Source organism: Oncorhynchus clarkii, chromosome 19 (genome assembly GCF_045791955.1).
Source record: "Oncorhynchus clarkii lewisi isolate Uvic-CL-2024 chromosome 19, UVic_Ocla_1.0, whole genome shotgun sequence".
Lineage (NCBI taxonomy): Eukaryota > Metazoa > Chordata > Actinopteri > Salmoniformes > Salmonidae > Oncorhynchus > Oncorhynchus clarkii.
Window position 1 is genome coordinate 27043414 of NC_092165.1, and position 26096 is coordinate 27069509.

The window sequence follows — 26096 nt, forward strand, 5'->3', positions numbered from 1 at the left end:
TGTGATTTCCTCCTTCTCCTAGCAGATGGAGTGTTTTTGTCGCAGCGAGGCGAGGCGAGGCGAAGAGAGCGAGGCCACTGTGATTGCCTCTTGGACAGCGGTGTCAGCCGAGGATAATGCCGCTGCCGCCCTCCCAGGAACAGAACAGGATCAACACAATCCAATTTCTTTTTCTTCAACCAAAATGGAATAATTTTACAGAGAAAACCCTGGTTGTCTGGGCTGGCGGTCGGTATCTTACCACAGAGAGAGAGAGAGAAAAGGAAATATATATATATATACCAGAGTTAAAAAACAACCATTATGACAAAAATTGGGGAAAAGATATGGGTCATCAGCTTCACCCTTACGCCCAACAAAATACCACCAACTACCACTTTTCACAAACAGAAGGAATCTTTAAGCATCAATCATTTGACTCCTCGGCTGGCTGTGGCCTGGCATCTATAGCCTCAGGAAAATAAACCATAGTCAAAAAACAACCATTATGGCAAGAATTGGGAGGGCCAATTGCCGTTCAAATTCACCCTTATGCCCCCGCCAAACTAGCAACCACCAGAAACAACACTGGTTTAATCTAAACAGAAATGTTTGGCTACAGAGATGTGTTCAACTTCAGCACCTTACCCGAGATGTGTTCAACTTCAGCACCCCACCAAACTACCACAAACACACAGGAGGACTTCAAATATATGTTGCTGCCACAGGCTCTGATGGTTCAATGGAATGGGGATAAAGGCTAGCAATCTCCCAAAACAGACAGTCAGTGCACTTCAAAACAACAGATGAAAGATGAGGCTGAAAGATTAGAGATTGAGAGAGTGTGGGGGGTGTGGGGGGGATTTATAGGGACTCCATAAGAACAGCCAGTGGTGGGAGTAGTGTAGCTAGTAGTGGGTAACCTGATCTGTAGAATCACAATGACCCTTCAGCAAAGTGTGCTGCCTGCCCACCTGAGTGAGGGTGACTAGCCGGCTGGCTGTCCTTACCTTTCCAAAGGGTTGAGAGCATCTTGTAGGAAAAAGGGGGGCTAAGAATGATTGGAGAGCTGTGACATCTTGTGACTCCATATTCTTGCATCACGGCCAGGTAGAGGACTCTCCTGGCTGTGACCTGCTTTTCCACTCTCTTCCCCTCTCTTACCACAGATATGTGCTGTTCAGTCAATGTCCAGCACGTGCAGATGTTATGGAAAGTGTGACTTCAAGTATTACAGTGTGAAGAATGAATTGTAAATGTAGATGACCACCACGGCCCAGGGCCTATGTATAGTGCAGTATATAGTAGAATGAACAGAGACAGGTGACAGAGAGGATTACGGAGGGGAGTGAATGAGGTGAGGGGAACGGTTGCTGTCAAACGGGGGGTTGGGAGGTTGGGTGATGGAGGTTGGGGGGGGTTAAAAACACTCCAGGCCACTCTGGAACATCTAAAACGAGATAGAAAGTATGTAGAAATTATAATGGACCTATACGTTTTCAAATAACTGCCCTTTTTCTTGACCTGCAAATTGCTTTTAATTAACAAATTGACCTGGAGAAAAATCTGGACGACCCTCCGCTGAATTTTGAATTCCCAATGTGGCCCTCGAGCCAAAATGATTGCCCACCCCTGCACTAGGCTGTGTCTGGTACAATGAATTGTCGGGGCTAAGTCTCTCATCAGCATCCAGCTCAGGTGCTGGGCCCATGCACTAACTATGCCCTGACTTGATTGTAATTGCCTGAATTCGGTTCCCGCTGATCCATCCTGGCAATATCACAGGCACATGTTGACTGGGGGCTGCAGCAGCAGGCAGAGAGGACCACAAAGAGCAGCTGGATGGCTGGCTGGCTGGCTGCCTCTCTCTGGCTCTCTCTCTCTCCACCCCAGTGGGTCAGGTCAGAGGTGTAAGCTCCTCTCAGTATGTGTGATTTAAAACAAAAGATGTACAACAAACTACACACATTCACATACAAAGTGATGATGCTGTGTGTATAGGTATTTGGTACAGCATCTATAGCAGCATCAGATGTATTTAACACAGATCATCTGAATGGCAAGCATTGCCATGCTATCTGTTTAGAAGTTTAGTTTGTTCAATTCAATCTTCAATGCTCTCGAAGACTATTAGATTGTGAGGCAGTGGAGAGGCATGAACACATTCACAGCAGTCATAAACATCATGGGAGGTTATGTCCTTGCTCTGACAATGGCTTTGGGAATGAAAATGGGTCAATGTCCATAAATATAATAAAGTAATCATTTTTGCACACTGCATGCATATAAACCTTTCTACACTTAAAAGAAAGAACGAGTTATCTATCATTGAGTGGTTTGAACAATGGTTATTTGGTCATCTTTTGTCTTTGTGTCATTTGTGAGTGAGTGACCGCTGTGAATGAATACCCCCCCCCCCTCTCCTCGATCCACAAAAAGCCCCCCCAAAAATGATGAATCCACATAGCGATGATAGAATTGGACATGACATTGGATTTGGTTCTGTAGGTTTCTTTCCCCTTACAGGCATGGCTGTGGAACGTGGTTCCTTTGAGCCGGGTCCTGATCAACAGGGTTAACTTTAGAAGTCCCTCGTGCTGCACTCCACACCCTGTGATAATAGTTCCTAGCACGTAATGAAGACCCGGCTGGTAACCAACAGGTGGTCCTTTTAAAGACCCAGATCCTGCAGCACTCAGGACCCCAGAAAAAAAAAACCTGCCATGGCAAAATGTGTCAGAATCTAATGTTCTGCAGAATGAAAAGGCTGTTTTCTCCCCTTTGTCCCCGGCCAGAGATTCAGCCTTGTTCCTCATTGTTCAGGACACAAACGAGCAACAGTCTTTTTTGACACGGAGCCGCGGGCTGAATGACGACTGGAGCTGACTAGTCACATGAAAAACCTTTCTTTATGGAGGGTCCGAGCCCATTAAGAGTTGGGGAGTTATGAATGGCTATGAATAACTCCTCCCTGGCCTTGATATCATGTAGGGAGACCTTGACACAAGACAAGCATAAACCTCCCAGGCTTTTAACAAGGTTCCCAGATAGACAATCACAGAACTAGAAATAGTCCGAGAGAGGGAGAGGGAGAGATTGACAGACAAACAGAGACAGGGAGGGAGCATTGAGTCGGTGTGGAAGTGGCTCTGTAGTCTTCTAGAAGGCCATACTGTGCTCACCCACCCATGGACTAATAGGCTATTTACTGACACTAACGTTGTTGACTTTATTCCTTATTGAACCAAACATGGTGGAACAATTCAAATCCATGTATGTAATTCCGCAGTGGCTCTTGCTCCTAATTGCAGCTCATTGATTGGCACAGTAAAATAACGTGTTTGAGCTGTGCATTGTTGTTGAATGTCACGTCATCACCTGGCGAAAACCAGGGCGTGAGGGAAGGGAACGAGATCAGTTAAAATATTCTGGAGCCTGGCGGCCGCTAAAATGTTGTGTTGTGTTCATTGTATTCCGCCAAGTAAAGATAACTGGATATTTAGCAATGTAGCAGTGTAGCCCGCCATCACCTCCCCCTTGGTCTGTATGCTCCGTTCAATACCTTCATCATGGGTGGATCCATCCCAGCTCGACAGACAGGGGATGTCCCAAATGGCACCCTATTCCCTATATAGCGCACTACTTTTGACCAGAGTCCTAAGGCCCATTTGGGAATAGGGTGCCATTTGAGACACAAGCCATGCCTACTGATATTCCCTTTGTCCACGTCCAAAATCCATTTGTTACACTCAGACCAATCATTTGTCATTAACCCTTATAAGGGTTCCGTATCTAAGACAAAGGAACCACAGGGGAACAATGCAGAGACCCCCTGTTCACATTGTGACCGCAATACAGCGACCGCCTGTTCACATTGTCAGTGCTCAAGTGCCTCCCTTAGTGCCGTGTGGGCCTTGTGCCCAGAAAGTTCAGATGAATGAGAGAATAAAAGACTGGGGGAGAGACCAGAACAAGTGAGGAACACCTGAAAAGGACTGAGAGGAAAAGGTCCCCCCCCCCATTTCCACAGTAAGAATATTATGTGACTGAACAAGGCAGAAACAAAAGGACATTTTCCTTTTGTGCTCAGAGACCTCTCCGTCAATCAATGTCGAGACGCCACCGGAGAATTCATAGAACGTTGATGTGCCATTTTACTGCGAGGAAATGTCAAATAAGAGTGAGAAAAGAAGGATTACTCTACAATTAGATGATTTAAAGTCTCCAAGAAATGTGAAAGCTTTTTGATACCCAATCATTGTAAACCATAGATCCATTTTGTAGATGAAATGACAATCAATAGCAATTCTATATCAGGTGTTTAAAACGTCTAGTCGTGTGGCTGTGAACATTAATCTAGCTTTCACACATCAATTTATGCCTACACAGATACACAGAGCAATTTCCTTAACTGCTGTGTGTGCGCGCGCGTGTGTGCGTGCGTGCGTGAGGACTCAGAGCTCGATGCATTGTACGGTGTAGACAGAGATCTAGTAATCAGGTCATTTGTTGTAATGATAGAAATCATGGTGATCATCAACCTCACAGCAAAGCAGACAGCTGAATCATGTGCACTCTGACACACCCCAATTACACACTCACTGAGAAACTCAATACACTTGTACACATACACTCAGGGCCAGTTCCAGGCATAAGTGACATATTCGGTAGCTCAGGGCCCCCCGACCACTAGGGGGCCCCCGACCCAGTTTAGGATTTCAGTTGGGGTCTCAACTATTGAGAGTAAGAATAGTACAACACAGCAGGTGCAATTGTATATTGCTTAGAAGGCTAGACCCGGGCCCTGCATACACATGCATGCAGACACACAACTGAATAGATGTGTACGCACACATATGCACAACTTAATACAGTTGTTCACACATACATACATACATAAACTCAGCAACTGCGTTGATTTTCAGCAAACTTAACATGTGTAAATATTTGTATGAAGACTCAACAACTGAGACATAAACTGAACAAGTTCCACAGAACAAATTCTCCTCCTCATGGACTGCACCAGATTTGCCAGTTCATGTTGTGAGATGTTACCCCACTCTTCCACCAAGGCACCTGCAAGTTCCCGGACATTTCCCGGGGGGAATGGCCCGAGCCCTCGCCCTTCAATCCAACAGGTCCCAGACGTGCTCAATGGGATTGAGATCCGGGCTCTTCGCTGGCCATGGCAGAACACTGACATTCCTGTCTTGCAGGAAATCACTAGGAATGAGCAGTATGGCTGGTGGCATTATCATGCTGGAGGGTCATGTCAGAATGAGCCTGCAGGAAGGGTACCACATGAGGGAGGAGGATGTCTGCCCTGCATAACGCACAGCGTTGAGATTGCCTGCAATGATAACAAGCTCAGTCCGATGATGCTGTGACACACCGCCCCAGACCATGACGGACCTTCCACCTCCAAATCGATCCCGCTCCAGAGTACAGGCCTCGGTGTAGCGCTCATTCTTTCGACAATAAACGCAAATCCAACCATCACCCCTGGTGAGACAAAACCGCGACTCGCCAGTGAAGAGCAGTCCTGTCTGGTCCAGCGACGGTGAGTTTGTGCCCATAGGCGACGTTGTTGCCGATGACGTCTGGTGAGGACCCGCCTTACAACAGGCCTACAAGCTCTCAGTTCAGCCTCTCTCAGCCTATTGCAGACAGTCTGAGCACTGATGGAGGTATTGTGCGTTCCTGGTGTAACTCGGGAAGTTGTTGCCATCCTGTACCTGTCCCGCAGGTGTGATGTTCGGATGTGATCCTGTGCAGGTGTTGTTACATGTGGTCTGCTACTGCGAGGACGATCAGCTGTCTGTCCTGTCTCCCTGTCTTAGACGTCTCACAGTACAGACATTGCAATTCATTGCCCTGGCCACATCTGCAGTCCTCATGCATCCTTGCAGCATGCCTAAGGCACATTCACGCAGATGAGCAGGGACCCTGGGCACCTTTGTTTTGGTGTTTTCAGAATCAATAGAAAGGCCTCTTTAGTGTCCTAATTTTTCATAACTGTGACCTTAATTGCCTACCGTCTGTAAGCTGTTAGTCTTAACGACCGTTCCACAGGTGCATGTTCATTAATTGTTTATGGTTCACCCTTTTACAATGAAGATCTGTGAAGTTATTTGGATTTTTACAAATTATCTTTGAAAAAGACAGGGTCCTGAAAAGCACTACTCAATTCCTAACTACAAACCACTGTACTTTAAATGTACTGTTGAAAAGTTCACTGAACAGAGCATGCAGGCTTTAGTGGCCCCCTGCCAAGTCATTTCCTGGATTTGCTGATTTCCCACTGTCACCCTTTAATATGAATTACCTCACGTAGTTAAATTTAAACCTCTTCAGTTGTGTACAATTTAGAAAAGGAATTAATTGCGATCTGATTAGCTGTGTGCATGACTAACACTGTTCATGTACAATGTGTGTGTGTCTAACAGTTCATAGTGAGTGTGTGATTAGAACCCTGAGTCAAAGTCTACTTCAACAGGTTCGCCAAATGAAAAAAATAATTTATTTACAAAAACATCAACGTTAAAACCTTGCAACACGACAGCAAAAAGGAGGAAGAATCAACACTGAATCAAGTTAGATCAATGTCTGAAGCAATGTCTGCAACATCACAATGAGCATAGTATTCTCCATAACAGAAAAATAATATAATAGCAGCATATAACGTTTCTAAAAAACAACAACGCATCTCTCTCTCTCATGTGGCCAAAACACAACAGCATGCGCCACTGGGCAAAATACACAGGTAGGCTATGCTAGTTTGTTTACTCCATCTGCTCTAAAATTAATTCACTGTACATCATTCAAAACAACACTGTAGACTACTTTGAAAAAACACACGGTATAACTCAAGATCTAAATGCATATCCCCATTTTTGTCTTACAGTAATGTTATACTACGCTATTATATCAAACTCTATGTCGAATATTATCATTATGCGATCTTGCCGACACGGTTTCAGCTTTGATCTAACTTTATTAAACGAGCACCATTCACCCGAGTAGCCTGTTCTCTGTGCGTAAAGTAGAATATATACATGCACAGAAGCTTCAGGAAGCTCCGGAACTTTGAGTGGGGCAGACTATAGATCCCGAAAAACACGGGAGCCGCAGAGCCACATCATGCTAGAAAGATAGATACCCACACACACACTTGAATTCTCCAGTAGTTTCATGGAGTGCAACATTTCAACCCGAAGGTTGAAAACCAAGACCTTCAGCTCAGGACACACAGAATTAGGAATAGAATACCAGAATGGACAAGAACCTTCTTATGATGGGATAAAGGTCAGCCATCTTGGTCAGGGAGTTGGTCAACCATGGTTAGTCAGTGCTGTGATTCATAAAATATTAATTCAAAGAATTTATTTGCGATGTTGGTCAGCTAGCTAGCCAGACAGTTTTAGGGGAATGATTTCATTCATTTTCTAATGAATTAAAAACGGCCAATATCCCAACATTCCATTAGACAATGCAGTCAATCCACAGCCACACACTGGTTGAAATCAGCTGATGATAGGACTTAGACAAGTTGTAAATGCAACAAGTACTGACATTGTATCATATAATAGCACTCGCAGCTTTCCAAGAAAACATAAATTTAGACATTTATGGTATCCTTCAATTGGTATAAAACTGTATTTATAATTATATGACAATATTTTCAGTTGATAATTGTATTAAACAATTTCTGATATCACATGCATTAGTTTTACTTCCCTGAATAAGTACAAATCCGTATTGCACCTCTACTGCCATTCATTCCGATTAGACTGGTTTGGATTTCTCCCTGACCAATATAGCTGCCCCCCCCCCCCACATTTTACTCAATAAAACAGAAGCAGCATTCAGCCGTGTGTAAGGGTGGATATCTACACCTCAAGGTTAAAGTCTCTCATCTCTTCCTCTAGTCTGTTGCCCATAATGGTGGGTACGTGTGAAGGTCATAGGTCAAAAGGTTGGGGGTCAGAGTGGACACTCGGTGTCGTACTCTACCGGCCCAAATTCCCCCATCCTCTTCAGCAAGGCCGCTTTGACAGCACTGATCTTCACATCCAGCTCCGACAGACTGCAGACCTGCCAACATGGGAGATAAGAACAATCACAGTCATCAGCAAGTACAAGTAGAAGCACATACGCGCACACTAAAATCAGTGTCACCTTAAACTGGTGGCTGTCCACGGACCGGAGGTTGAGAAACACTGCTTTGAACTTGAATGTAATGAAAGGAGGAAAGGTATGAGACAAGTGAGAAGGTGTGATAACACATCTCACCTGAGACATTGATGTCTTTGGTCGCTTGTGTAGGTAACTCTGAAAGAACACAGGAGATGAGAGGTTAGAATGTTTAGGTAACTCAGAGAGAGCAGAGACAAAAAAGAGGTTCAGTAACTTTGAGAGAACTAGAAGAGTTAGAGGTTAGCCACTGGCAACATTCCTGCTGTGCACAGGGTCAGACAGACTGAACAAATATTTCCCATCCATTCAAGATGCACTACGCAGAAATCTCTACGCCATTTCCTGGTTGCTAAAAATTCTAAAATCGTTCGCATTATTTCAGTTTGTGTGACAAAACAAGCAAGTAGAGAATCATTGTACCATCTAAACAGTTGTGAAATATGTTTTCCATAACCAAAAATATTATATTTTCAACTGTTTGAAGCTGGTGTACAGAAATGGAAAGCATAGAAATAATAGACTTGCTTTTAATGTGACTGACAGATCTAGAACTCCCATTACTATGTGAATTTGGTCAGGTCGTCCAAAAACGTACATATTGTAGCTTTAAAATTAGCCCAGAGAGCTACTTGTTCTTTTTACGTCAATACACCTACCTCAGAAAATACCTTCTATTTCTGGAAATGGCACCAATCAAATAGCTTTCAGAATAAAAAAATTAAAAACTAAATCAACCAGCTGTGCCTTCATTTTCTGGTGACAAAAATACATTCTGCAAGAAGGCTAATAGTGCAAGTATATTACTCATATGAAGAATCTCCATGAAAAATTCAGTTCTTTAGTCATTTCAGAACTAGCAGACTAAAAAGGGCCAGGAATGAGAGTACAAAAACATGGCCTTCCCACCCTCAACCCAACCATGAAAGTATTTTAATGCCCTGCAGCAGTCTGCTATGTTAACATACAGTACTGTAAATCTAAAGACTTGGGCAATGACTTAGCTAAACCACTGATAGAAAGCCACTGCATTCCAATTTAAGCATTTATTAGTGACCAAATCTGGAATTTTCAACCCCTATATGAGTACGAGCAGGGCCTAAAATTAACTTCCTGGTCCACCAACCACAGTGCCAGGTAGATTTAAAAAAAAAAAAAAAAATCTACCAGCCACTCAGATTTTTTATTAACCAGAGAACATTTTTCCACCCCCCGTAAAATTACACCTACAAAACACAAAAAGAAGAGAGCATGCTGCAATGCTTTGTAATGTTTCTAAAACAATACAAATGTATTACTAGTAAGAAGTAATGTGGTATATTGTTTAATTTAATATAATAATATATATAATATAATATATAGTCTTTTAACAAAATATCACAGATGAGACAACAATGTTCACCTGCCCCTTTAAGAGTGGGAGGTTACCGTGGTAACGCTGCTCCAGTCTGCCTTTGAGATTGAGTCTGATTAGTAGCAGAGTTTTTTTTCTTCCCTAGCAGTTGAAACTCAAACTGAAAAACAACCTAGCTTGTGAACAAAACAATGTACAGTGCCTTGCGAAAGTATTCGGCCCCCTTGAACTTTGCGACCTTTTGCCACATTTCAGGCTTCAAACATAAAGATATAAAACTGTATTTTTTTGTGAAGAATCAACAACAAGTGGGACACAATCATGAAGTGGAACGACATTTATTGGATATTTCAAACTTTTTTAACAAATCAAAAACTGAAAAATTGGGCGTGCAAAATTATTCAGCCCCTTTACTTTCAGTGGAGCAAACTCTCTCCAGAAGTTCAGTGAGGATCTCTGAATGATCCAATGTTGACCTAAATGACTAATGATGATAAACACAATCCACCTGTGTGTAATCAAGTCTCCGTATAAATACACCTGCACTGTGATAGTCTCAGAGGTCCGTTAAAAGCTCAGAGAGCATCATGAAGAACAAGGAACACACCAGGCAGGTCCGAGATACTGTTGTGAAGAAGTTTAAAGCCGGATTTGGATACAAAAAGATTTCCCAAGCTTTAAACATCCCAAGGAGCACTGTGCAAGCGATAATATTGAAATGGAAGGATATCAGACCACTGCAAATCTACCAAGACCTGGCCGTCCCTCTAAACTTTCAGCTCATACAAGGAGAAGACTGATCAGAGATGCAGCCAAGAGGCCCATGATCACTCTGGATGAACTGCAGAGATCTACAGCTGAGGTGGGAGACTCTGTCCATAGGACAACAATCAGTCGTATTTTGCACAAATCTGGCCTTTATGGAAGAGTGGAGTTTTTGGCAACAATGCAAAACGTTATGTTTGGCGTAAAAGCAACACAGCTGAACACACCATCCCCACTGTCAAACATGGTGGTTGCAGCATCATGGTTTGGGCCTGCTTTTCTTCAGCAGGGACAGGGAAGATGGTTAAAATTGATGGGAAGATGGATGGAGCCAAATATAGGACCATTCTGGAAGAAAACCTGATGGAGTCTGCAAAAGAACTGAGACTGGGACGGAGATTTGTCTTCCAACAAGACAATGATCCAAAACATAAAGCAAAATCTACAATGGAATGGTTCAAAAATAAACATATCCAGGTGTTAGAATGGCCAAGTCAAAGTCCAGACCTGAATCCAATTGAGAATCTGTGGAAAGAACTGATAACTGCTGTTCACAAATGCTCTCCATCCAACCTCACTGAGCTCGAGCTGTTTTGCAAGGAGGAATGGGAAAAAATGTCAGTCTCTCGATGTGCAAAACTGATAGAGACATACCCCAAGCGACTTACAGCTGTAATCGCAGCAAAAGGTGGCGCTACAAAGTATTAACTTAAGGGGGCTGAATAATTTTGCATGCCCAATTTTTCAGTTTTTGATTTGTTAAAAAAGTTTGAAATATCCAATAAATGTCGTTCCACTTCATGATTGTGTCCCACTTGTTGTTGATTCTTAACAAAAAAATACAGTTTTATATCTTTATGTTTGAAGCCTGAAATGTGGCAAAAGGTTGCAAAGTTCAAGGGGGCCGAATACTTTCGCAAGGCACTGTAAATAGACAAGAAACACAATGACAAAGTCTCACTTAAGTAGACTTTCATTTCAAGTAAATAATCTTTCACTCAGCTCTTCATGTGCGCAAAGCCCCAATCTAGGAAGTGATGCAGCGCGAGATGGTATAGGCTATATAGGATTCGTAGTTCTTTGACTTTGTGCGATTCATTTACTAGCTATGAAACAAAGCAACAAAGTCAGTTTGTCAAATTTCTGCCCTGCTAGAGCTGCCCCGGTTAACTGTAAGTGCTGTTATTGTAAGGTGGAAACGTCTAGGAGCAACAACGGCTCAGCAGCGAAGTGGTAGGCCACACAAGCTCACAGAACCGGATCGCCGAGTGCTGAAGCACATAGCATGTTGAAATTGTGCTATAACAATAACTGTTCGTCAGGAGCTTCATGAAATGGGTTTCCATGGCTGAGCAGCCACACACAAGCCTAAGATCATCATGTTTAATGCCAAGCATTGGCTGGAGTGGTATAAAGTTTGCTGATATAGGACTCTGGAGCGGTGGAAACACATTCGCTGGAGTGATGAATCACACGTCACCATCTGGCAGTCCGATGGACAAATCTGGTTTGGCGGATGTCAGGAAAAACGCTACCTGCCCCAATGCATAGTACCATCGAAACACCTTCGGATGAATTGGAACACCGATTGCGATCCAGGCGAAATCGCCCAAAATCAGTGCCCGACCTCACTAATGCTCTTGTGGCTGAATGGAAGCAAGTCCCAACATCTAGTGGAAAGCCTTCCCAGAAGAGTGGAGACTGTTTTAGCAGCAAATGTTCGACGAGCAGGTGTCCACATACATTTGTAGTGTACTTTGAAAACAGCTACTGCAGCATTTATGTTACTATAAAATGTGATCATAGTTGACCATTTTAATTCACAAATGCGAGTGAAATGCGTGAACTGTGGAGCCCTGACCACCCACCAACGTGGCTGGTGAAATAGACATCTTACCCACCAATGGCAAAATCTACCCACATTTTGGCAGGTGTTAATGTTAGGCCCTGTGTATGAGTGTTAAAGACGAGATTATAGACTCACTAGGCCGCTACTGAGGAAACATCTCCCCTCCTCCACCCTCAGAAACCTGCTCAGTGTGTACTTCCAAACTATTTGCAGAAATTGCTTAAACAGTGGCACTTGGAATAAAAAAAAAAGATAAGCTCAGTTTATTCAAAAAAGACTCTCTCAACCCCCAGCACTCTGTGCACACACACACACACACACACACCCTAAAGGACATGGAGAGCAGCACGCTCTTAGAACCGGCACGTCAAGCCAAGAGAAGGGAGAGATAAGAGTCATGCAGAAACTCGAGCGCTCTTACTCAGCTAACTTTGATAGGCTCAATTCTGACATGGATGATATATTCTGAACTGAAGAGGAAGAAATACCCCACTTCTGATAATCACGGCATAAGGACTCTCGGGCTCAATATGGAAAAATACTAACATGGTGAAATACTAACGCGCAAGTAGACACACGCATGTCCGCACGCACACACACCAAAAAATAAGTGGATGTGTTAAAATCTTTCTACCACACTAAACTCACAGACTGGAAGTACTCCGGGGAAAGTCCCTCCAACTCCAGGATCCGATCTTCAAGCTTCTTCAGCCTCTGGTACACACTTAAAGGCACTGGACCCTCTGGAAAAGAAAGGTTTGTGTGTCTGATAGGAATCAAATCAATTCAAATCAAATTTTATTTGTCACATACACATGGTTAGCAGATGTTAATGCGAGTGTAGCGAAATGCTTGTGCTTCTAGTTCCGACAATGCAGTAATAACCAACAAGTAATCTAGCTAACAATTCCAAAACTACTACCTTATAGACACAAGTGTAAGGGGATAAAGAATATGTACATAAAGATATATGAATGAGTGATGGTACAGAGCGGCATAGGCAAGATACAGTAGATGGTATTGAGTGCAGTATATACAGTGCCTTGCGAAAGTATTCGGCCCCCTTGAACTTTGCGACCTTTTGCCACATTTCAGGCTTCAAACATAAAGATATAAAACTGTATTTTTTTGTGAAGAATCAACAACAAGTGGGACACAATCATGAAGTGGAACGACATTTATTGGATATTTCAAACTTTTTTAACAAATCAAAAACTGAAAAATTGGGCGTGCAAAATTATTCAGCCCCTTTACTTTCAGTGCAGCAAACTCTCTCCAGAAGTTCAGTGAGGATCTCTGAATGATCCAATGTTGACCTAAATGACTAATGATGATAAATACAATCCACCTGTGTGTAATCAAGTCTCCGTATAAATGCACCTGCACTGTGATAGTCTCAGAGGTCCGTTAAAAGCGCAGAGAGCATCATGAAGAACAAGGAACACACCAGGCAGGTCCGAGATACTGTTGTGAAGAAGTTTAAAGCCGGATTTGGATACAAAAAGATTTCCCAAGCTTTAAACATCCTAAGGAGCACTGTGCAAGCGATAATATTGAAATGGAAGGAGTATCAGACCACTGCAAATCTACCAAGACCTGGCCGTCCCTCTAAACTTTCAGCTCATACAAGGAGAAGACTGATCAGAGATGCAGCCAAGAGGCCCATGATCACTCTGGATGAACTGCAGAGATCTACAGCTGAGGTGGGAGACTCTGTCCATAGGACAACAATCAGTCGTATTTTGCACAAATCTGGCCTTTATGGAAGAGTGGCAAGAAGAAAGCCATTTCTTAAAGATATCCATAAAAAGTGTTGTTTAAAGTTTGCCACAAGCCACCTGGGAGTCACACCAAACATGTGGAAGAAGGTGCTCTGGTCAGATGAAACCAAAATGTAACCTTTTGGCAACAATGCAAAACGTTATGTTTGGCGTAAAAGCAACACAGCTGAACACACCATCCCCACTGTCAAACATGGTGGTGGCAGCATCATGGTTTGGGCCTGCTTTTCTTCAGCAGGGACAGGGAAGATGGTTAAAATTGATGGGAAGATGGATGGAGCCAAATACAGGACCATTCTGGAAGAAAACCTGATGGAGTCTGCAAAAGACCTGAGACTGGGACGGAGATTTGTCTTCCAACAAGACAATGATCCAAAACATAAAGCAAAATCTACAATGGAATGGTTCAAAAATAAACATATCCAGGTGTTAGAATGGCCAAGTCAAAGTCCAGACCTGAATCCAATTGAGAATCTGTGGAAAGAACTGATAACTGCTGTTCACAAATGCTCTCCATCCAACCTCACTGAGCTCGAGCTGTTTTGCAAGGAGGAATGGGAAAAAATGTCAGTCTCTCGATGTGCAAAACTGATAGAGACATACCCCAAGCGACTTACAGCTGTAATCGCAGCAAAAGGTGGTGCTACAAAGTATTAACTTAAGGGGGCTGAATCATTTTGCACGCCCAATTTTTCAGTTTTTGATTTGTTTAAAAAGTTTGAAATATCCAATAAATGTTGTTCCACTTCATGATTGTGTCCCGCTTGTTGTTGATTCTTCACAAAAAAATACAGTTTTATATCTTTATGTTTGAAGCCTGAAATGTGGCAAAAGGTCGCAAAGTTCAAGGGGGCCGAATACTTTCGCAAGGCACTGTACATATGAGATGAGTATGTAAACAAAGTGGCATAGTTAGTGGCTAGTGATACATGTATTACATAAAGATGCAGTAGATGATATAGAGTACAGTATATACGTATACATATAAGATGAATAATGTAGGGTATGTAAACATTATATTAGGTAGCATTGTTTAAAGTGGCTAGTGATATATTTTACATAATTTCCCATCAATTTCCCATTATTAAAGTTGAATTGATTGAATTGGAATTGGGAATAATAATATTAAGAGTATAAGACCAGAATTCCTAAAAGTCAAGTGTCAGAAATGGAAAGGAATACAAATGTTTGGGTAAAGAGAGACATGCAACGACCACAATACGACCGATACCACATCTTGTTTAACCTCTTCACCTGTTGGGAGCTTTAGGTGTGTCTCGATGTTGTGCAGGCGTTCCTCTATGGCTGGATTCCCACAGTCTCTAGACACCATGGCCCTCTGCAGCTCCTCAGCCTCAGCACCTCCTCCTAAACCTCCCCCTCTACGAGTCTGAGGCCCGTAGGTGTTCACCACACGAGTCACTGCACAGACAAGGCATACAGACAATAGAAACCCGTTAAATGTCACAAGCAGAGTAAAGAAACATACCAGGGTTGTTTCATCGGAATGAGTCCCTTTCATGTCCCTTCAATATTTTAAGTAGAAATTGTGCACCCACATTGGATTTTAAAAGCCTGTTATTTTAAAATGTAGTGGCCTTTAATATAGAGCACATGGAAAATTCAATATATATGAATAAAGACTAGCTAATGTGCCCAAAATTCGGCAGTTTTCACAAAGCCCTAGTTCTTTTGTTGCTGTGAAAGTAATTTCTGAAGATTAAAAAAAAAAAAGAAAAATGTGATTAGTGATTCATTTTAAGGTTTAAAAAATATAAACCTTTTAATATGGTGAAAGTGCACTGCTCAAAAAAATAAAGGGAACACTAAAATAACATATCCTAGATATGAATGAATGAAATATTCTTATTAAATACTTTTTTCTTTACATAGTTGAATGTGCTGATAACAAAATCACAAAAATTATCAATGGAAATCAAATTTAATCAACCCATGGAGGTCTGGATTTGGAATCACACTCAAAATTAAAGTGGAAAACCACACTACAGGTTGATCCAACTTTGATGTAATGTCCTTAAAACAAGTCAAAATGAGGCTCAGTAGTGTGTGTGGCCTCCACGTGCCTGTATGACCTCCCTACAACGCCTGGGCATGCTCCTGATGAGGTGGCGGATGGTCTCCTGAGGGATCTTCTCCCAGACCTGGACTAAAGCATCTGCCGACTCCTGGACAGTCTGTGGTGCAACGTGGCGTTGGTGGATGGAGCGAGACATGTCCCAGATGTGCTCAATTGAATTCAGGTCTGGGGAACGGGCGGGCCACTCCATAGCATCAATGCCTTCCTCTTGCAGGAACTGCTGACACACTCCAGCCACATGAGGTCTAGCATCGTCTTGCATTAGGAGGAACCCAGGGCCAACCGCACCAGCATATGGTCTCACAAGGGGTCTGAGGATCTCATCTCGGTACCTAATGGCAGTCAGGCTACCTCTGGCGAGCACATGGAGGGCTGTGCGGCCCCTCAAAGAAATGCCACCCCACACCATGACTGACCCATCGCCAAACCGGTCATGCTGGAGGATGTTGCAGGCAGCAGAACGTTTTCCACGGCGTCTCCAGACTGTCACGTCTGTCACGTGCTCAGTGTGAACCTGCTTTCATCTGTGAAGAGCACAGGGCGCCAGTGGCGAATTTGCCAATCTTGGTGTTCTCTGGCAAATGCCAAACGTCCTGCACGGTGCTGGCCTGTAAGCACAACCCCCACCTGTGGACGTCGGGCCCTCATACCACCCTCATGGAGTCTGTTTCTGACCGTTTGAGCAGACACATGCACATTTGTGGCCTGCCGTAGCTCATTTTGCAGGGCTCTGGCAGTGCTCCTCCTGCTCCTCCTTGCACAAAGGCGGAGGTAGTGGTCCTGCTGCTGGGTTGTTGCCCTCCTACGGCCTCCTCCACGTCTCCTGATGTACTGGCCTGTCTCCTGGTAGCGCCTCCATGCTCTGGACACTATGCTGACAGACACAGCAAATCTTCGTGCCACAGCTCGCATTGATGTTCCATCCTGGATGAGCTGCACTACCTGAGCCACTTGTGTGGGTTGTAGACTCCGTCTTATGCTACCACCAGAGTGAAAGCACCGGCAGCATTCAAAAGTGACCAAAACATCAGCCAGGAAGCATAGGAACTGAGAAGTGGTCTGTGGTTATCACCTGCTGAACCACTCCTTTGTTGGGGGGGGGGGGGGGTCTTGCTAATTGCCTATAATTTCCACCTGTTGTCTATTCCATTTGCACAACAGCATGTGACATTTATTGTCAATCAGTGTTGCTTCCTAAGTGGACAGTTTGATTTCACAGAAGTGTGATTGACTTGGAGTTACATTGTGTTGTTTAAGTGTTCCCTTTATTGTTTTGAGCAGTCTATTCGTTGTTAAAGGGCGACCGCACTTCCTGATTTGGCCTCGTCTTTCATCATTGCTCATTAAGAAATGCTAGCGCCTGTGAATAAAGGCAAACGAGAGCCGTCTTGGGGGTGTGGTTTGATGTGCGTGTTTCTTGGGTTTGTCTTTGTCATTCAGTCACAAAAAAAGGACAGTAGCTAACCAGTTGGCATTTAATTTTCTTTACTGAAAGCAAGCTGGTAACATGTTGTCATCAAACATGTTGTCAGCTTTGCTTAGTTATGAGCTAGCTAGCCTAGTACAGGGGTAGGCAACCCTGGCCCAGTAGTGCCGCAGGCACCACATGTTTTTGATTTAATCGACCGGGAAGACCAGGTGTGTTGAAAGAATCATCTAGAATGTCATTGTATGCTGTACGGTTAAGAATTCCCTTCACTGGAATTAAGGGATCCTAGCCTGAACCATGAAAAACAGCCACAGACCATTATTCCTCCGCCAACAAACTTTACAGTTGGCACTACACATTGGGGCTGGTAGCGTTCTCCTGGCATCTGCCAAACCCAGAGTCGTCCGTCGGACTGCCAGATGGTTCATTACTCCAGAGAACGAGTCCACTGCTCCAGAGTCCAATGGCGGCAAGCTTTATACCACTCCAGCAGAGACTTGGCATTGCGCATGGTGATCTTAGGTTTGTGTGCGGCTGCTCGGCCATGGAAACCCGTTTCATGAAGCTCCCAACAAACGGTTATTGTGCTGACGTTGCTTCCAGAGGCAGTTAGGAACTCTGTAGTGAGTGTTGTAACAGATTACAGACAATTTTAACATGCAATGCTGTGTGCTTGATTTTATACACCTGTCAGCAACAGGAGTGGCTGCAGATTGTCCAGTTGTGTGGTCCAGTGCTGCTAAGAAAGACCTAGTTAAGCTGCAGCTGGCCCAGAACAGAACAGAGCACATTGCTCAAATAAATAGCAAACCTTGTTTCAAAAAACAGATAACAGATATCCTTCCTGTTTGGCCCTGTCCGGGGGTGTCCTCGGATGGGGCCACAGTGTCTCCTGACCCCTCCTGTCTCAGCCTCCAGTATTTATGCTGCAGTAGTTTGTGTCGGGGGGCTAGGGTCAGTTTGTTATATCTGGAGTACTTCTCCTGTCCTATTCGGTGTCCTGTGTGAATTTAAGTGTGCTCTCTCTAATTCTCTCTTTCTTTCTCTCTCTATGAGGACCTGAGCCCTAGGACCATGCCTCAGGACTACCTGACATGATGACTCCTTGCTGTCCCCAGTCCACCTGGCCGTGCTGCTGCTCCAGTTTCAACTGTTCTGCCTTATTATTATTTGACCATGCTGGTCATTTATGAACATTTGAACATCTTGGCCATGTTCTGTTATAATCTCCACCCGGCACAGCCAGAAGAGGACTGGCCACCTCACATAGCCTGGTTCCTCTCTAGGTTTCTTCCTAGGTTTTGGACTTTCTAGGGAGTTTTTCCTAGCCACCGTGCTTCTACACCTGCATTGCTTGCTGTTTGGGGTTTTAGGCTGGGTTTCTGTACAGCACTTTGAGATATCAGCTGATGTACGATGGGCTATATAAATACATTTGATTTGATAAAGCAACACCTCACCTCTCCCCTAGATAGTGTGTGTGTATGCATTGATATGTAGGCTACATGTGCCTTTTTTTATGTATGTAGTTCTGTCTTTGAGTTGTTCTTGTCTAATGATGTTCTGTATTGTCATTCTGTATTATGTTTTGTGTGGACCCCAGGAAGAGTAGCTGCTGCTTTTGCAACAGCTAAATGGGGATCCTAACAAAATACCAAAATAGCCAAATCCACTAACTAGAAGGGGTGTCCACATACTTCTGCATATATAGTGTACATATGAAGTGGGTAAAAAAAAACAGTATGTAAACATAATTAAAGTGACCCGTGGTCCATGTTCAGGTTGAGGGTCATGGCTCCTAACAAACCCCCCTGGCCAGAAGATACTATCGTCAATAGGCGCTAAAGGTAGTTAGCGTCTATGAATGGGGTAGGGCATGTACTACCCACGTCTTGCCTAGGGAAGAGGTTCCAGTGGGCGAGTTTGTTGTTGCATGACCCGGTGCCTCGGGTAGGCGGGGTCTGCTCACTACCTTAAGAGGACCAATGGAATGGTCCTCTTAAGGCAGTGTTTCCCAACCCTGGTCCTCCAGTACCCCCAACAGTACATCGTTTCGTTGTAGCCCTGGACACAAACACCTCATTCAACTCATTGAGGGCTTGATGATTAGTTGACAAGTTGGATCAGGTGTGCTTGTCCAGGGTTACAATAATAATGTGAACTTTGGGGGTACTCGGGGACCAGGGTTGGGAAAAACTGTCCTAAGGAGAGGTCTCCTACGTCTGCCGAGGGGCACCGGGCCATGCAAAGCGAACTCGCCCAGTCTTTTCCCAGAAAACACAGTGCCATCACGCGTTAATAGGCAAAATGGGGCATGAATTGTTGACATAACTGTAATCCAAACCATCAAGTCATAACGCAGTCACTTACCAAACTCCATTTTGGACGAGACTGACTTCATAAACCAAAATTATCCTATTTACACTTTGTAGTCAATTCTGATACTAGAATTCTTGTTTCTGACTCATATCAATGCCTCATAGGCCCTTTAAAACCAGAGAAGATGGTTCCAAGGGGCAGTTGATCATTAAATATGTTTTTCTAAAGAAACATTGAACATCTAATTGTCAAATCATAGTGTAAAAGCAAGTGAGCTGGGTCTACTCTTTTTGGCCATTTTCAGGTGTATCGTGGTGGAAAACAGTGGGTCAAACATAACATGTCGACCCTGTTACCCTTCGATAGACAGGCTAGACATTTTTTACAATGTACATTTCTTTGTGAAACTTGCATTCGATTGCTCCTCCCTGTTGCAAACAACAAGCTTCCATTCCCCCCGTCACAAGGGGATTAATGACTGGCAACGCTGGTACTTTATTTGGCACTTAATAGGAAATTACTACAGTAATTTATTTAACTTGATGGTAATACATGTTTTTTTTTATTAATAATGTTAAAATTAGGTAACTCATTTATTATTATTATTTTAATCAAGTTACACTACGCAAAAGGGACTAATTTCTTTGAACGACCCACCAATAAACATAAAAAAAAGAAGAAATAACATAAGAAAACTATGTTTAAACTTAAAGCAGAATGCTCTTACCTTTAACATGACTTTTGAAGCCTGGGTAGGGTGTGAATACTGCATCTGTTCTGGCACAGCTGTCTTCTACATCATAGCAAAAGAGAACAGTTTATATTAAATCAGCACAAAATATATATTTTGACCTTTGAAATATCCATTTTGTGGATAATTAACTGATGCATCTGTTTAAAAGTAAATGGACTGTCCATGTGACATGTTCACTTCGGTTACCCTCATTTCTGTTACCGATATTTCTGTTCCGGTAATTACTGTTAATTGTCATTTGTATTACTGTCATTTCACACCATCTATTTCTGAAGAAAAACAACAACTTCTACCTTCTGTTCAAAGAATCTGGACAAAGCTGGATTTATTTTGAGGCCAGCTGAGGAGGGCGTTAGCTACTTCAGGCCCACTATTATAACAGTTCAGTCTGACCTCTTGCCTCTCTGGCTGTGGAAATCAGCCCTCTCCAAACATTGGCAATCTGTGCACGGCCCCCCCCCCCCTCCACCAACTCTCACACACACACACACACACACACACACACACACACACACACACACACACACACACACACACACACACACACACACACACACACACACACACACACACACACACACACACACACACACACACACACACACACACACACACACACACACACACACACACACACACACACACACACACACACACACACACACACACACACACCTCACTCAGATTCTTACCCTGATTGCAGTCGATCACGTTGCAGAACTCCCTCACGTTGTTTTCATTGATCTCCAGCTGCTTTCGCTCTATAAATGCAGATATCCTCCTATCAATCTATAGTAGTAGAGGAGACAGTTGGAGATGTGACACAGGCTGGATTAAAGAGCTATTGATATCAAACGACAGTCGAGTTTTGTTTATATCATGGTAATAAAGGCAGGGGCAAGCAAAGCGATATGAGACTAGCGTTCACACCCAAACAGCACGTGAAATGTACTCAGATTCAGAATACCCCATCACAATTGCTTTGCCATTTCTAAAAATGACGAAGTACTACAAAATACTGTTTATTTGGCTACCAAAATAAATACACAATGAAATACAACAGGCCTCGGCATCCTCTTGTCCTTCATCCACATGCAATCTCTCTAGAGTAATGAGCATCCACTTCATAATATATCAAGGGCCTGGCCCTCTCGCAAAGCCCTCCTGCTACTGCCTCCACACCAGTCAGCGACCACACACACTCCCACGTTCCCTGACTGCAGCACTCTGAAGGAGCCCTTATTCTGTGCTAAACTGGCTTATCATCAGGTCCTGATCAAGCATTTGATTCACTACTATGTTATTGCAAAGTGTGCAGCACACTCGGAGGCAATTACTTATGAGTATTCATTGGCTTTAGCAGAGAATAGGAAACAGTATTGAAAACACTGCCGTATAAACCGCAGCATCAGTACAGCTGAGCGGAGTTGACCAATGACCAAACAGAAGCTACAGTCAACTCACCTCGGATTTGTTGGCTCTGATCTGAATGCTGAGGTCATCAACCTGCAACTTGCCCTCCTCCTCTATCTCTGGCCGGGTTGTCTGAGCTGCAGGTAGAATGGGTGGCGAGTCTATGGTCATCTCATCAGAAGAGAGTGTGGTAGTGGTTTCATCCTTGTTGCTCTTTGAAGACGAGGACTGCTCTTCTGCCTCCACCAGGACCCTCAGGTTGTCTGAAACTGACTGTTGAAGAGGATTAAAGGCAGGTTATGGGGAGAGACGGTGAAGTCCCCGTCAACATACACTTTCTACATCCATTAACTAATACGACAAAGAATAAAAAAACTCACACAAAAAACACATGAAAATGCAACAATTTATTTTCTATTTAACTCTAGAGCAGTGGTTCCCAAACTTTTTATAGTCCCGTAACCCTTCAAACATTCAACCTCCAGCTGCGTACCTCCTCTAGCACCAGGGTCAGCGCACTCGCAAATGTTGTTTTTTTACCATCCTGCCACACACACTATACAATATAGTTATTAAACATAAGAATGAGTGGGAGTTTGTCACTTCCCACGAGCCGGGTTGTGACAAAGAGCTCTTATAGGACCGGGGCACAAATAATAATATAATAAATAATTTTGCTCTTTATTTAGCCATCTTACATATAAAACCTTATTTGGTCATTGAAATTGTGAATAACTCACCACAGGTTAATGAGAAGGGTGTGCTTGAAAGGATGCACGTAACTCCGCAATGTTGGGTTGTATTGGAGAGAGTCGCAGTCTTAAATCATGCCTCAGTCTGTGCCTGTATTTGATTTTCATGCTAGGGAGGGCCGAGAATCCACTCTCACATAGGTACGTGGTTGCAATGAGCATCAGTGACTTAACAACAGTGCAATTTGCCAAGGCAGGATACTCTGAGCGCAGCCCAATCTAGAAAATCTGGCAGTGGCTTCTGATTAAATTCAATTTTCACAGAACTGCTTGCTGCAATTTCGATGAGGCTCTCTTGTTCAGATATCGGTAAGTGGACTGGAGGCAGGGCATGAAAGGGATAACGAATCCAGTTGTTTGTGTCATCCGTTTCGGGAGGGTACCTGCGTAATTGCGCACCCAACTCACTCAGGTGCTTCGATATATAACATTTGACATTGTCTGTAAGTTTGAGTTAATTTGCACACACACACACAAAAAAAAAAATCATACAATGGAAAGACCTGTGTGTTGTCTTTGTTAATGCAGACAGAGAAGAGCTCCAACTTCTTAATCATAGCCTCAATTTTGTCCAGCACATTGAATATAGTTGCGGAGAGTCCCTGTGATCCTAGATTCAGATCATTCAGGTGAGAAAAACCACACCCAGACAGGCCAGCCGTGAGAAACTTGTCATCACGCAAGCAGTCAGACAAGTGAAAATGATGGTCAGTAAAAGCAAACAAAGCTCGTCTCTCAATTCCAAAAAATGTGTCAATACTCTGCCCCTTAATAACCAGCGCATTTCTGTATGTTGTAAAAGTGTTACATGGTCGCTGCCCATATCATTGCATAGTGCAGAAAATACACGAGAGTTCAGGGGCCTTGCTTTAACAAAGTTAACCATTTTCACTGTAGTGTCACAAACATCTTTCAAGCTGTCAGGCATTCCTTTGGCAGCAAGAGCCTCTCGGTGGATGCTGCAGTGTACCCAAGTAGCGTCGGGAGAAACTGCTTGCACGCGGGTTATCACTCTACTATGTCTCCCGCTCATAGCTTTTGGGCCATTAGTAAAGATACAAACAAATCTTGATGACCAAAGTCCATTTGATGTCACGAAGCTGTCGAGTACTTAAAATATCCTCTCCTGTTGTCCTGGTTTCCAGTGGTTTGCAAAAGAGGGTGTCTTCATTAATTGACCCCCATAAACTTAAACAACATATACCAGGAGCTGTGCCAGGCCCTTTGACAGGTCTGTTGACACATCCAGCTGTAACGCATAGAATTCAATGGCTTGTATGCGAAGCAGTAACTGTTTCCACACATCTCCTGCCATGTCACTGATGCATCGTGAAACAGTGTTGTTTGATGAAGATATTGTCTGTATAGTTTTTTCGGCCTTTCCCCCCAACATTGTCTCAGCCATATCCATGGCAGCAGGAAGAATTAAGTCCTACAAAATAGTTTGTGGTTTGCCTGTCCTAGACACTCGATAGCTCACCATGTAAGACTCTTCTAGCCCCTTCTTATTAATGGTATCTGTTGCAGTTATACATGTCTTACTACTCAAAAGTCAACTTAATTCTCGCTCAAAAAACTCCTGTGGCTTATTTTTCATATTGGCATGTTTTGTTTCTTAAATGTCTACGCAAGAGTGAAGGTTTCGTCGAGTTGTGAGATAGTACTTTTGCACACATAACACACTGTGGATGAGGAAAGGCCCTACTCCCAATATAAGTGAACCCAAAATCAATGTAGTTCTCATCATATTTGCGCCTCTTCGATGGTCCAACGTCCCTGTCTGTTGTTCGGTGCTTTCCCGGGTAAGGGGGCAGTAGCTCTTTGGCTGCATCAGATTCACAACTGTCAGTGTCCATGCTAGCTGGGCTAACAACAACTGTAGAATTACTGATGCTAGCATTGGATGTGCTCATGGAAGCAGAAAAACTTGTGTCATCGACAGGTGCAGTACTGCTGGTATTAGCAGTACTACCAGTAGAGCTGGTATGTGTCTATGGACATGTGCCATACTTTAAAAAAAACATTTATCCATTTTCTAGCAAACGAAATCAGCAGCAGCTACGTTTGGCTCTCTCGTGGAATTCCCACGAGAGAGAGAGTAACGGTTAATGTAATTGGATGTTAATTATTTGACTAGGCTACCTGTATTTAACATGATGTTGTTATTTTGCTGAACACTAGATGGCTTAATTTTATTTTTGGCAGTGAAGCAAGGCTACTCAGGCGAGAAAAAAACATCTCCCAAATGCATAGCCCCGTTGGAAAAAATAAATGGACTATTTGAAAAATGTGAAACATTTATTTTTTTAATACAAATATTTTACTTTTAATGTATTTTTAAATGTGAATCACATTTGATTTGGCATACCCCAGTTTGGGAATAATTGCTCTAGAGTAAAGAACCAAATGAAAAATGTAATAATACTGAAAGTAGTGTTGCATATCCATCCTTAATTTTCGACATGACACCACTGTGCACCTGTCAGCACATCGTTGTGAGACTATAGTGTAGTCTACCTGTAGTTTGGAGATGTGTTGCTGAAGACAGGTGAACACATGACGAGTAGGTTGAAGAGATGCCACATCCACTGCGTCTAAGCTGGCGCTGATTTTCAGTGCAGCTTCACCCAATTTCAGCTTGAAATGAAAAATAGTTACAAAATAAATCCTTGAAATTTGGTCAGAACCTGGACTAAGAGTAGTTAAGCCTCCATTTGAGCTATACTAACTCTACAAACTATATTATTTCCAGGGCTATAAGAACCGGGGGAAAAAACAAGCAAAGGCTGTTAATACAAACGAGGGCTATTATTTGTTACTTTGCTCCACGCGGCAGTTGTCAGTAAGATCTTTTTGATTGCTACTTTGTCGCATTCAGCCTGCTAGATAAAGAAGGAAGGAGCCCATCTGTAATCAGTGCAACAGCAAGCTAGTAGTAGTAGCCTACTGTGCTGCAACACAAACTATTCTTGCAACATTGTACCATTTAGCGTGCGATTGCATGCGACAAAGGATATTTGACAAATTCCTATTTGATAAGAACAGACATGCAGCATGCACATCTCGTGGGCATCTCTCGCAGTGATCGAAGCAATTATAGCTGAATTAGATTGTGCAAAAGCATTAGTATACCAACCTCACTCCCGAAGTCTGTGAGCAGATTCAAAATAATTAACATACTGTCTCTGTAGCTTGATATTTCCTTGCAAGAAGACGTTATGGCAACATTTCCCCTTTGTTTATCGCACACACCGTTTTCGTCATTCAACTTCATCCTGTCCGCCATTGCATTTCCGCGTCTCAAGCACAGTGCTCAGTGATTGGTTAAGAAACGGTCCCTCCAATACCGGAAGTTTTATTACGTAGCCCCTGCAAAGCAATAAATGGATGGTGCATAAAACCATCAACAA

General features: G+C 43.2%; 1 protein-coding gene across 1 annotated transcript; it reads right to left on the reverse strand.

Moving 5' to 3' along the window:
• Nucleotides 1-6476: 6476 nt before the first annotated feature.
• LOC139374190 (MAP3K12 binding inhibitory protein 1) lies at nucleotides 6477-25986 on the reverse strand. The gene is made up of 9 exons (XM_071115206.1): nucleotides 25823-25986; nucleotides 25204-25323; nucleotides 21986-22207; nucleotides 21214-21310; nucleotides 20495-20560; nucleotides 15176-15343; nucleotides 12789-12883; nucleotides 8272-8310; nucleotides 6477-8073 (listed from the first exon to the last, which is right to left on the reverse strand). Exons 1-9 carry the CDS (start codon nucleotides 25970-25972, stop codon nucleotides 7963-7965), a joined length of 1068 nt encoding a protein of 355 aa, XP_070971307.1. The 5' UTR covers nucleotides 25973-25986; the 3' UTR covers nucleotides 6477-7962.
• Nucleotides 25987-26096: the final 110 nt, after the last annotated feature.

What these genes read in the sequence shown, in the direction of transcription:
- LOC139374190 (XM_071115206.1), bottom strand. Translation starts at nt 25,972, where the DNA reads ATGGCGGACAGGATGAAGTTGAATGACGAAAACGGTGTGTGCGATAAA. An exon ending in CTTCAAAAGTCATGTTAAAG is followed by an intron (nt 15,344 to 20,494) that starts GTAAGAGCATTC and finishes TTGTCTGTGCAG; the next exon opens with TGACTCGTGTGGTGAACACC. An exon ending in CCCCGGAGTACTTCCAGTCT is followed by an intron (nt 8,311 to 12,788) that starts GTGAGTTTAGTG and finishes GTGTTCTTTCAG; the next exon opens with AGTTACCTACACAAGCGACC.